General features: G+C 38.4%; 1 protein-coding gene across 1 annotated transcript in view; it reads right to left on the bottom strand.

The window, feature by feature from the left end:
* ESR1 (estrogen receptor 1) overlaps positions 1-14,119 on the bottom strand; it is a 129,093-nt gene that overhangs the window by 90,276 nt on the left and 24,698 nt on the right. The window contains exon 2 of the mRNA XM_014951246.1: positions 11,028-11,218. Within this exon, the coding sequence (XP_014806732.1) occupies positions 11,028-11,218 (191 nt within the window). The remainder of the gene's footprint in view (positions 1-11,027; positions 11,219-14,119) is intronic.

Here is a 14,119-nt window from a genome sequence, read left to right as displayed (position 1 = left end):
ACCAACCTCTCTACAATGTCCTTTCAAGTAGTTGTAGAGAGTGATGAGGTCACCTCTCAGTCTCCTCTTCCTCAAACTAAACAGTCCCAGCTCCCTCAATTGTTCTTCGTACTGTTACTGGGACCACTGCTGTTTAACATCTTTGTTGAGACATGGACAGTGAGATGGGTGCACCCTCAGCAAGTTTGCTGACAACACCAAGCTGTGTGGAGCGGTCAAGACGTTGGAGGAAAGAGATGCCATCCAGAGGGACGTGGACAGGCTTAAGAGGTGAGCCTGTGTGAACCTCATGAAGTTCAACCAAGCCAAGTGCAAGGTCCTGCACTTGGGACATGGCAATCCCAGGCACAAATACAGGTTGGGGATAGAATGGCTGGAGAGCAGCCCTGAGGAGAAGGACTTGGGAGTGCTCGCTGATGTGAGCCATCAATGTGCACTGGCAGCCCAGAAAACCAACTGCATCGTGGGCTGCATCAAAAGAACCTTGGCCAGCAGGGCAAGGAAGGGGATTCTCCCCTTCTACTCCGCTCTCATGAAATCCCACCTGGAGTACTGTGTCCAGGTCTGGAGTCCTAAGCCTAAGATCATGGGCCTGTTGTAATGGGTCCAGAAGAGGGCCATGAAGATGATCAGAGGGCTGGTGCACCTCTGCTATGAGGACAGACTGAGAGAGTTGGGGTTGTTCAGCCTTCAGGAGAAGGCTCCAGGGAGACCTTGTAGCATCCTTCCAGTGCCTAAAGGGGGAGTACAGGAAAAATGGAGAGGGACTCTTTATCAGGGAATGGAGCAATAGGATGAGACAAAACAGTTTTAAACTGAAAGAGGGGAGATTTAGCTCAGATATCAGGAAGAAATTTTTTAGTGTGAGGGTGGTGAGACACCGGACCAGGTTGCACAGAGAAGTTGTGGATGCCCCATCCCTGGAGGGGTTCGAGACCAGGCTGGATGGGGTTTTGAGCAACGTGGTCTTGTGGGAGGTGTCCCTGTCCACGGCAGGGGCATTGAAAGTAGAGAATCTTTAAGGTCCCTTCCAAATCTAACCATTCTATGATTCTATGATTGCATGAGGATACCAAAACTGCTGCCATCTCACCAGCTTAATAACGCATAAACATACACATTAAGAAAGGCTGACATAGAAAAAGTCAAACAGTATTTTACTGTAAAATTATATAAATATAAAATTATATTTTCTACTCCAGCAGATAATTTCAAAGTTTTTATTATTGGCTTTAGTCCTAAAATTTCAATTGGTGTTTAATCTACTGTTTCAGGACTATGATACCATGTACAAAGTCTACTTCCACCCCAATTCCATTCCCATCTTTTTCAATTTTAGACAAGGTAACAAAATAGGAAGTGTATTTTTTCCTCATGACAAATAAAAAAAGATGCCGATCCAGATCCCAATCTCTACAAAATCTGGCAGAGTGTGACATCTAGTTTCTGTTTCCCTATCTGATAAATCACAATTGTTTTAAATCCTTGGCACATGATTAAACTAACAGCTGTGTTAAAGGAAAAACTCCCACAATATATTACTCACAACCATCTCAATATGATCCCTCCAGAGACAAAAAGCATTTTCAGAGAGAGTCGTAGGCAAGCCATGGCCATCTTATTCCCATAGCCTTTGAATGAAATCTCTTGTATTTTTAGCTTCCCAGTTTATTTGAGCTAAGCAGGAATTCTACTACAGAAAACTCCCACAACTAACAAAAAGAGGCCAAAAATTTAAAATATTGCAAGTTATTCTTGTGCATTTAAAATCCAATCAATTGTTAGCAAAAATAAAATTAATATAACTCTATTTTTATTCCAGATATAGCATCAGGTTTTGCACTGTGATGGGACCTATTGAATAAGCTTAGCTAGTCTTATTTTCTATTTGGATCTTTGGTACCTGAATGGTTTCTGATATCATAAAGTTTGCAAGTAGCTGTAATGCATTTACCCTCTCAGCATGCTTGTAAAGGAAATGATGGTATTTGCATTTTATTGGGGGGGTACACAGGAGTCTCACCGGGCAGAGCACGCTGTGAATGTGGGCATTTCTAAGCACAGTGATTTTTCTGCATTGAAGTCTGTGAAACTGAAACTGCACTTGAGTTACAGGCACGGCAGGGTATTCACAAAATCACAAAATCGCCTAGGTTGGAAGGGACCTTTAAGATCATCTAGTCCAACCATAATAAAAAATGAAAAGGAAAAAAACAAACAAACAAACAAACAAACAAAAAAACCAAAAAACCCCAAACCCAGCACTAAAACATATTCCTGAGCACCATGTCAATGAGTCTCACCGGGCAGAGCACGCTGTGAATGTGGGCATTTCTAAGCACAGTGATTTTTCTGCATTGAAGTCTGTGAAACTGAAACTGCAATACAGTCAACTCACAGAATCACAGAATCACCTAGGTTGGAAGGGACTTTTAAGATCATCTAGTCTAACCATTAAAAAAAAACCCAACTAAAAAACACCACACACAAAAAGCAAACACACACACCAACACTAAAACATATTCCTGAGCACCATGTCAATTCGTCCTTTGAATATCTCCAGGGATGGTGCCTCAACCACTTTCCTGGGCAGCCCATTCCAATGCTTGATAACCCTTTCAGTGAAAAATTCTTCCTAATATCCAACCTGAACCTCCCCTGGCGCAACTTGAGGCCATTTTCTCTTGTCCTATCGCCCGTAGCTTGGGAGAAGAGACCTACCCCTGCCTCTCTACACCCTCCTTTCAGGTAATTGTAGAGAACGATAAGGTCTCCCCTCAGCTTCCTCTTCTCCAGGCCAAACACCCCCAGCTCCCTCAGCCTCTCCTCATAAGACTTACTCTCCAGATCCCTCACCAGCTTCATTGCCCTTCTCTGGACCCCCTCCAGCACCTCAATGTCTTTTTTGTGGGAAGGGGCCCAAACCTGGACACAGCACTCGAGGTGAGGCCTCCCAGGTCCTACTCACCACGCTGTTCCTGACACAGGCCAGAATGCTGTTGGCCTTCTTGGCCACCTGGGCACACTGCTGGCTCATGTTCAGCCAACAGTCAATCAACACCCCCAGGTCCTTTTCTGCCAGGAAGCTTTCAGCCACTCTTCCCCAAGCCTGTAGCGCTGCCTGGGGTTGTTGTGACCCAAGTGCAGGACCCAACACTAGGCCTTATTGAAACTCATCCCGTTGGTCTCAGCCCATCGATCCAGCCTGTCCAGATCCCTCTGCAGAGCCTCTCTACCCTCCAGCAGGTTGACACTGCCACCCAGCTTGGTGTCATCTGTGAACTTACTGAGGGTGCACTCAATCCCCTTGTCCAGATCACTGATAAAGGTGTTAAAGAGAACCGGCCCCAGTGAATCCAAACTCATGGTTTGTTAAATTATAATATTAATCTTTAAAATCAGTATTTGACAAAAAGGTCCTTTTCTGCCTATGTACCACTTTCTCATGCAAAGTAAAACCATGTTATGATCTTTTTTCATTTACTGATATATCTGTATTCCTTGGTTTACTCACTTAAACCTTAACATGATACATGCCCTGTAGAAGATTCATCCATTTTACAATCAGAAAGGTCAACAAAGATAACTTAGTCTGTTTTTCTGCGTATCGCAAGCCACATTTTAGATTGGAGAATAACTATGCTTATAACAGAGGAAGTTCAACTATTTCAACAATTTGTAACTAAATTAAATCAAGTCTTTGAGAGAAATACATAATCTCATTCAAAGAATTCAGACAATGAGATATTTGCTACATCTGTTACTAAGTTATAGAGCAGTTAATTGCCATGCTAGCTCTTTTACACTAGCTCTGAACTAGTAAAGATACTTCAATAAAGTTTGTAAATAGTCTCCTTTTTGGAAATAAATTATGTCAAAGATCACTTAATGCACTTCCAGTAAATTTACAATGTTAGTCATCTTAAACAGGTCTCTCTAGTTTGATTTCCACTTTTCAAAAGTGACTGCAAAGGACAACTTAACCTACAGAAAGTCTGAAAGTTCATGGGAGTGAAACTTATGGGGACAATTCAAATCAATAAACCCACCTGAGTTAATGGAGTTTACAAAAACATATTTCCCTGCACAGTCTCTAAAACCAAGTGGAATAGTTAAGTACTTTCCTGCTGGACACACAAACATGTTCTCCTATAATTTGTAACTGTAAAGTTTTCTTCTTTTTTTCTTTTCCTGTGAATATTTTGAACTACTGACAGGCTCGGCCCTGAGCTAGGAACAATGTGAGTTTCCAAATGAAATATTAATTAAATACTTGCAACATGAAATACTGTTTAACTTTCTTTGTTGCTTGATATGGCACAACAATCATATTCCAGAGGAAGTAAAACACTATTAAAGCTAATAACACAGGACAATTAAGTACAGCTTCTAAGGACTAGGAATTTTGTCTAGGAGGTGGGAAAAGCTTTGACTTGGCAGAGGAAGAACCAGTGACCATTTATAAAAATCAGATAACAATCAGTGAGTGTTCTCTGCTTTCTGGTATAGTATGTTGCCCAGCTTCAGAAAGGCTTTCAGCATTGCCTGGGGTGACATTTTGTATGTTCGCTAGAAAACTGTAATTTAGATTATTTCTGAAAACCAGTCTCAGGGAAGAACTATCAGAGTTCACTGTTACAATGGAAGCTGATATTGAACAAGGCTCCAGAGTGTCTGTCCTGGATCCAGTTCTATACATTATTTTCCTCACTGATGGGTAATGGACTGGAGTATTTATTTCATTAAATGTTATTCATTTGTAGATGACATTTATATGTGTTAGAAGAACAGAGAAAAGACCAGACTATTCTGCTAGTCAGACAGAGATAAATCTGAAATAAATGGCAGGAGTCTACAGGATGAGAATTCTAAATTATCTTGGCAAACCAGAGATAGCACAGGGGGAAAAGCATCGCAAAAGTAAGGATCAGTGCAAATCACTACATTAAACCAGGAATAATTAGATGCACAAAACAATATGGGAAAGTGGTTTCTTCTCTAGAAAAGTATGCTTGAGTTTATTCTACATTAAACACTGATTATGAGTGAACAGTGTCATGTTTTTATAAATAAGGCAAACATTACAGTGTGATGGATGGATTGTAAGGTGATCCTATTGCTCTGTTCAGTACTCATAAAGCATGTTATAGAAGGAAATCAGGCTTCAAGAAAAGAAAGAAAACAAGACCAAGTGGAGAATCCCCAAAGCAGAATAACTAGAAGTCTAGAAAACAAAACCTATGAGAAAAGGATGTATAAACTGTGCTTCTTCAGGTTAAGTAAAACAGAATAATTTTTTTTTTTTTTTTTAAGTGTGATAGCAATCTTCCTGTTACAACAGCAAATCTTTGCTGTTACAAAATGAAAAAGAACAATTTTTTTCCTGTGGCATGATAGACAGGAAAATAAGTGATGAGCTTAACCTGCAGGAAGAAAGATTCAAATTTCATAGTAACCTTCAAAGACAAGGAGAATAAAGCATTGGATCAGGCTACAGGTTTTTAAGAAACAGTTCAATAAACATATGTACGGAATTGGCAACAGTTGATCCTATCACAGCACAGAAAGGTGGACTAGGGCTCAAGGTCCACTGCAGCCCTATGGTTTGCTTAGACCATGAAAATATAAAGAAGTGTCTTGGATATGAACATCTTAAGTCACTGCCTCATCCATGCTGAACGCAGCACTTAAAACTCATCCAAAATTGCCTTACTAGGAAAAAAGAGGTATTGATTCTTGCCTTTCAATAACACCCAAGTGTCTGAAACAGTATCACCATCAATTAGACTGCTGAATTCAAAACGTTCATTAGGGGACAAGGAACACAGTGTGTGTTTAACTCAAGGGGCTCTAGAGGAAAAACTACTAAAACCACAAAGATAAATCAAAAGAATTTTCAGAAGAACCTGGCTGACCACAGGCTGTTAGAGAAGTTCCAATGATGGCTAAACCCTGGTGGACTTTCTGAACACACAGTCTGTAGCCTCTGAACTTCCAGCAGTCACCCACCCCTCAAACTGGAACCATGTGTTTTCCACTCTGAGACTGGATACCTGTCTGGAGTCCCCTGTTAATTGGCTGCGATTACCTCTGCTGGTCTCACTTTGGTTCATGCTTTGTAGTTTTGCTCTTTCTGCTGACAACCCATGGGGTCAGTGTACAAGCAGACTTATTAGGGAGGTTCTGTCTTCTTGGCTGCAGGATCTGTGCAGCATTTGCAGCTTTTATCAAACAGATTACAAAAATACCATGAAAACAAAAGGCAATAATGGAAAGTTAAAGGGAAGATCTCAAAAACCTCCCAAACTGACAATATTGCAATTGCTGCGCTGCAGCATTACGTAAACACCCACTTATTAGGCATGTTTTACCATATGTATGGTATAGTAAACACCCACTTATTAGGCATGTTTTACCAGTGAAATTCTCTCCAACTCAGAAGAAAATATGTATGTATTACCACGACTCCTAGCATTAAAGTTTGAGCTACATACTTTCAACAAAGTACAGCTCTATCACTGTGAAGTTAAAACAATTGATAACACTTAAAGTTTACTGCCAAAACTCTCCTACTTGATAGTCAGAAGGCATAACCGTTAAATAAAATCCATGTTCAAGCCACACAATTAAAATACTCCCCAGCTTCAAAAATTCCTGCACTTCAGACAGCACTATATCTCTGTGATCAAGACATTAACAGCAGGCCTCTGGAATCCCTCAGCACACCTATTCGTCCATTCTTGGATGCCAACCTATTCTTGCCGGGCTGGTGCTGCCTTGCATCATGTAGTAATTCTTAACCGAATATTTGTGAAATATCCCAGGTTTTTGTCTGAGTATACAGCTATGAGAAAAGGCAGAGAAGGTGCACTAAAAAACCATCAGAAGGGCATATGAAGGAGGCAGGGCAATAGAACTGGAGATTTCTAAAATACTTCAGCAATTCTGAGTTCAAGATACCCTCCACTGTAAGGAGATACCCCTCATTTGTTCTGACTCCCTTGAGCTCTCACTGAGGGTTCTCAGCCACACATATGTAGGCATTTGTTGGATGCTTGTCAGAGATGGTAAGAGTAATTCCTTCCTGTCTCATACCCTTTGGTGGCTATCCAAAAAACAAGAGAATTAGAAGGAGTGGGAAAAATGTGTGAGTCACAAGGGGATTTTTAATTTGTAAATGGCATTTTTAAGGCTGATGTTGAAATACTTCATCCAATTCTGACATCCAAATTTTAAAGGAACTACGATGGGTGTGGGGGGGATCAGAAAAGGTGCAAAGAGACAAAGACTCAGAAGACAGATAGAAATATATACAGCAGGAGATGGTTCACGTAAGATATCAAGGTGATTTAACAACTTAAGTTACAAGAACTTCCCACAGAATAGAGATACGGGATGCTAAGTCTGGTTTTGTGGATGTGATGTAAAAGCCAAAGTAATTCAAATTAGAAAGATAAATTTTAGCAAATGGGAGGACAAATCATTAGAATAAGCAACCATTGTATGAAAGCTCTTGAGCCCACAGACCAAGGCTGAGCATCTTCTAAAAGATTTACCTCCATCAAGTTGCCAGCCTTTGTACACAGACAGAATACAAAGTTTATATTGAGAGAAAACCAGATTTAGTGATCTAATGGCTCTTCTTGGTCTTAAAATCCATAAATATTTTAGTAGAGAAGTACAGTGTGCTGTGATGTGACTGCTTGTTATGCTTCTGGATTCAAGTCAGTTGACCAAGTACAGTCCTGAAGGCTACATATACTGGGCAAAGAATAAAGCACTCCTCTATCACCAAGCAACACAGTGTTCTTGGTGTTACATGATCTTTTCTCTCCTAAGAAACATTTTACATTAGTATCAGTCTGCACAGAGTTTTCTCAAAACAAGGTCCCAAATCACTTTTGGGAAATAAGCTAACAAAATAGACTGACATGGACAGTTTCAGGAGGCAGTTTTGATTTTCCCTCAACCATCTGTTGTTTAAACAAAATTAAGCAGTTGCACATATTAATTCAGGTTGCCATTTAAGCTTTAAGTGTTTGACAGCAAAGAAAAACAACTTAGCATTTAAAATTAACAAAATATTTCCAGAACCATTACAGCTCCCCTGGATAAAAATGAAGCTACTCATCTCCACTCGGGTAAGTTCCAATACAGATGTGAGTTTTCACAAAATTTAAGTATATACCTATGCAAGTAATTATAGATACCTCAGAGATTATTGAGAATAACAGATACACGGGGAAAACTGATTACCCTTTACAGCTCGTTTGTTGTTCATGTCTGTACTCATTTATTTCCTGTGGTTCTACTAAGACCATGCAGAATTTTTGACTACAGTCTATTAAGAACATGAAACTCCACTACAGCAATTCTACAAACTCTCTGATGAAAAGTACAAAAATGACCAATCACCTCTGCATCTATATATGTATCAAGAAATACAACAGGACAACAAAGCACAAAAGTAGCATGGTTATCTTGCATTTAAAGAAAGGCACACTATAAACAGCAACAAAAAACTTTGCTGCTAGCATTCTATGTTACTTTTTTCTTTTCATACAAACAAGTCCTGTGTAACCTCAACACAGTTTAATCATATGATTCCGAGGAAATTTTTGGCTTTTTTAGGAATGCACATCATATATACAGTGCAGCTATAATAATATTTAGTCCAAATATTCTTCTACACATATACCTACACATTAGCAGTATATACTCCTAGATGTCCAATCACAACCTATTTAAAATTATTACCATCTACAAGGTAAATTGCGTGTTTTCTCATGTATTCACGATCTTAAAAAATACTGTTATTTTCATAAATTAGACAAATCTCCAATGAGAACATGTAATTGCTGAGGTAGAGACCTCTTCCAGATCCAGTAGGAAATTCAAAAACTCCCTTAGCTCATTAAGACTGAGTACCTATGTCTTTAAAAGTCCTTTAGAGGACTTTTCATACCATCTGTGATCAAGTGATCACAATTCTCTCATAAGTATTCATATTCTTTAATTACTTTATTGGTATTAGTGGACGTCATTTTTTACTGTTAACCACAGAAGAGGTGGATCAACTGGAGAAATTACAGAGGATTTTAACAAATGGGATCAGAAGTCTAGAAATCCTGAAAAAAGTGGGTTTGTTTAGTCTAAAAAGAAGAGAAGACTGAGGAAAGATATGATAACAGATTTCAACTATGTAAAAGGTTGTTTTCATAAGCCTTCTTCATGCCCACAAGTCATAGGGCAAAAAGAAATGGGCTTAAATTAGAGCAAACATGACTTAAAGGATGAAGAAAGGCATTTTACAAGACACTGGAAGTTTGAGCTTTAAATTTTTAAAGCTTACCTACTTAAAAATTATGTTAAGTATATAAATGTAGAGAGAGCTAAATTTACTAATTAGCATGCACTGTAGCACAAATAGATAACAGATCCATTGTGGAGGACCACATTTGTCCACGTGGAGACTAGGACAAAACCGCCCAATTGCTGACAAAGAACCATGGAACTCAATGAAAGAGTCAGATTCATTTCTTATTCCATAAAGGCTGAAGATCTGTGCTGTACAATTACTTGATAACTAATTCTTACTTTTGCTTAAGAATATTTCAATTTTCACTTTGTTGCTGACTTAGTTCAGTTCAACCACAAGGAATTCTAATAATAATTCTGATTAGGTCAGGGGAACTTAAAATGAAAAATAATGAAAAATGCTCAATAAGGGAGCTGTTCTACCTACATCACAAGTTTAAATAAATTATTCTGATTATTCTGATACCCTTTCTTCCTCCAGTGTTGCTTATTATTGACCTCTGGCTGTAACGACTCTCTTTTCTAAAAATCATTTCAAAGAGTCTAGAAAAGGACAAATACAAGTAACTATTAACTAATCACTGACATTCAAATCATTTCATCAATGCCAACCCTGCAGCCAATCTTTCATTTTTTTCTTTAAGGCAGGGAAAATTCTGGGCCGAATGCTGGAAGTCTTATTTAACTCACCTTAGTGGTAGTCATGCAACAAAACAGTCAATTATTACACCTTGCAATATGAGGTAAAAACTCTTCCTCACTATGTTTAATTCAAAAAGGAAGCAACAGGAATTTTTGTGCCTCTGTATCCCCTGGAGATTTAAAAAAAACTATAGAAACCTAACTAAAGCATAGTGCTTTAATAGTTTTCTGTTTGCAAACAAAGAAATCTCTTTTGTTTTCTTTTCCAAAGTAAGACTTAAATACTGCACAGTACCTGTATTTTCAGTAGAATCATACTTACTTCTTATTCAGTTATAAGAGATGTTGAACAAAGCAAAACACTATCCATTCCACAGAATGACAGGCATTTAAAATCAAGAATTATCTGGTCACAGTGATTAACATTGTTTCTGCTAGATGCTCCACTGGACACCTTACATAGTGTATTTTTAGCCATGACAAGACAGTGAACTAAACCATTCTGTCTATAGTTCCAAGCCCTGCTTTGCTGGCAAATACAAATACTATTTCATCAAGGAAACTTTCCTTTTCAATATTGGTTCTCAAAAAACGTCTCGCATCTTCAAGGGCTTGAGATTTTAATTGAACCATCTTCCCAATGGAGAACTAAATTAAGATCAATAAATCAATCAACATGAATTAATTTTCATCTGACAGGGAATTATCAAAAAAAATATGGTTTAGCTTAGAGCTTAGTCACTGAAAAGAGATATACATAGCCTGCAAGAGTGGTCATCTTGATCCAATACAAATTTTTAAATTAGATTTTTCACTGCCTTCATGGTCTGACATACCTAAACCAAGGAGAACATAGAGTTTTTCTTTACCTCATTAACCATGGAATAAATAACAACATACTATATGCCTGCTAGAAACATTCATCAAACACAGAGATAGGAGAGTCAGCAGTTGCTAATGAAAACTTATTAAATGTTATTATCCGGGGCTCGGTCTGCAATCTCATGTAGCTTCACAGGTTTCTCAAGAGCAAAGAGTAAAGGTTATTTACTTGAACAACTTATTACCTTGAATACTCCTTTTGAAGAAAGCTTTGCAGCCCTCACAAGACCAGACCCCATAATGGTAGCCTGAGGCGTAGTCGTTGCAGACAGCACAGTACCGGGTCTCCTTGGTGGACTCCATGGACAGACTCCCTTTCTCATTGGTACTGGACATCCTCTCACGGATGCTGTGGCGCCTATTATCAGAGCTTGGCCTGTTAAAAGCAAAAAACAAGCATGATTCTTTAGGCAAGGTTAATTCTTATACACACCAGCATTTAGTAAGAAAGAGCATATCTAGTTTTGAAACTACAGATGAAAAAAATATAATCTTTTATCACCCTCTGTCCTGTTCTAGTTGGAAAAGTGTAGACAGTAAGATACAGGAGAATTTCTCACAAATCAATCTGATGTTATTAGACATTGTACCTTGAAAATTTGAAAAGCTATTTGATAAATTAATCAATTTTTCTCAAGACATTACAACGGAATACAAAAAAAAAAAATCACCTTTTTCTTTTGTGTACCTGCTCCTCTCCAAAAGGGTCAGCATGACTGCAGTATCAGTAGGTAGGTATAGAATCTGAGGCAAAAATCACTTCATGTTTGCTTCTGAATTTGTGAGTCATTTAAATTATTAACCAGGCTATTTTCAGTTAATATTGCCCAATTAGAAGGGCAAACTCTTCTCACGTTGTCAAAGGTATAATACTGCATATAATAGTCTCTATTCTCATTACAATACCACTTTCGTAAAAATTAAGAAGTGGCTTTAGCACAACAAGAAAAGTCAGAAGGCATTAAAAATTGTTGCCAAAGATTTTTCATTCTGGGTAGCTCCTGCAGGCGTGGTAAACAATATTGAAAATGATGAGAGGATGTGAAATTACCAAGAGAACCAGCACCGAACTCTGGGATTGCTCCTGGAAGGCAAACAGCTCTTGCAAAACATGCTTTCCAGTAAGAGTTTGCGCTACAAATTGTCCAGGAGACAAATACAATGGTGTGACAGCATCAGACAAGCTAAAGCATAAAGAATCCTACTGTTTACAGTAATTACCCACTTAGCACGTATGTTTAATTGCTGGCTAATAAACAGGTGGCTCTTGTCTCCCGGAGTCTCAACATTTTCTCAAACAAACATATCCTGCTTTTCAGCCTAGAAGACTGTGGGAGCTCTTTTTCAGATTTTTTTCCGACATCGCTGATTTTGCCTCATTCCCTTCTTCACCACAGCAAAATTTCCTTTGTTTTGATGAACTGGCATCTGGCACTAACAGCACTGTCTTGCTCCAAACCAATAGCCCCCAGCCGCTTTCTGATCAAAGTATGCTCAACTCTCCTCCTTCATCTAGCCCATGTTCCCTGACATCTCCTGTTGCAGTCCAAAAACTGCACCCAACTACTCAACACCCACAAGCTTTCTACGCGCCAAAGCCACCTGGACAGTCTCACACGTGCTGCCAGTGATCCCCTCAAGACTTTTCATATATATATTTTCTCCCCCTGATATATTTTCATTGAAAAGCTTTGAATGAAGCTTATTAGAGAAGCATGAGGCTTTGCCATGTTAGATAGAGAAACTGCTACTGGCATCATTCAGGAAAACTGCAGTTTTTAAACCCAAAGTTCATTACCAAACCTTATATACCAGCTAATTTTGAATACTTATTTAAATCATTTTGGGGGGTTGGGGACTTTTACAAGAAAGAAGAAACTGCAAATGGTGAAGTGGTGGCACAGCACAACTCTGGCTTTTTAGTGAGGTGGGAAAAATGGAGAATGACACAATTCTGACGACATGAGTTTGACAAAATAGGCAAGGGGAAAAAAATCCTTACATATTTTAGATGTTAAAATGTGAAAAGGTGAAAACAATAAAATTAATAAATCGTTATGAATATAACACATACTTTGTTCATGTAAGTACCTCTTCCAGCCCATCAAATCTAGGTAGTTTTTGTACTCTTCTCCAGGTCCTGAATCTTCCTTTGAATTTGCTTTATCCCAGTGCCTCATTTAATTGAGTTCTTTTTTTCCTACTGGGCACTGATCAAAACTGTTGTTTGTCTTCTCCACCTCATTCTCCCCTACCTATAGCTAGATCACCTAATCCATCCTCTCAGTATAAGTTTAAATTAAGCGCAATGCAGCTTTGTTTAAAAGTATACTTGTAGGTGTATATAATTACAAGAATGTTTTAAATATTTGAAGTAAAACAGCAAGCAATAACTGTCAATATAATTTTAACTGCAATAGATTAGTCTACTAGATATACTTGACCACCTGATAGTGATTCATAATTTTTGGTCTTTTTTTTTTTCAAAACTGTTACAAATATGTAGGTTATACAAGATAAGGTTCCCATAAATATTTTCACATCAATAAGAAGTACAAATAAATTACAATTGTATAAATTCTAAATTTTAAGTTATCTTTTATAAAAAAGCACCTTTAAAGCGGTAAAATGAAAAATATTTCAAGCTCCAAAACAATTACATATATTTGCAGGTGTGTAGCGACTTTCCAACATCAAACACACAATTTCTAAACAATCATAGTTTCCTAGTTCGATACAAAAGAGATCACATCAACTAATAGGTAAACCGAAATAGACTAAAGAAATATCGAAAAGTATCAGTCATCACTCAGTCCACATAATTTAAATCTTTTCAGAGTATTTACCTTCGCTCAGATGAAGACTAGATTCAAAAATAAACTTTTATTAAAATTATATTTATAATAAATGGCTGAAAAATAGCCTGAAACAACAACAACAAAAGATTCTTCTGCCTAGAACAGATAAGTAATCTTATGAAAAATGTACACTTCAAAGAAAATAAGATGGATAGACACAAACACGAAAGATGCAGTAAAGACAGACATATTTTATCACGCTGCTTGCGGGGACTCTGTCCCACAGGTCATGTCTGTCCTCGGTGACACGAGGCCACTGTTTCAGAGGGAGGCTGAGGCAGGAGCAATGAGGCAGCGTGCTCCCTGTAAGCACACACATGTCCCCAAAAGGGACAGGGGAGCAATGCCACTGCTCACCCCTGCCCCTAACCCCCCTGCCTCTCATATCTGATTTAGACCTCCACTGCAATCCTGCACAC

Source organism: Calidris pugnax, unplaced genomic scaffold, assembly GCF_001431845.1.
Source record: "Calidris pugnax isolate Ruff unplaced genomic scaffold, ASM143184v1 scaffold24, whole genome shotgun sequence".
Taxonomy (NCBI): Eukaryota; Metazoa; Chordata; class Aves; order Charadriiformes; family Scolopacidae; genus Calidris; species Calidris pugnax.
This window is presented reverse-complemented; position numbering and strand designations above follow the sequence as displayed.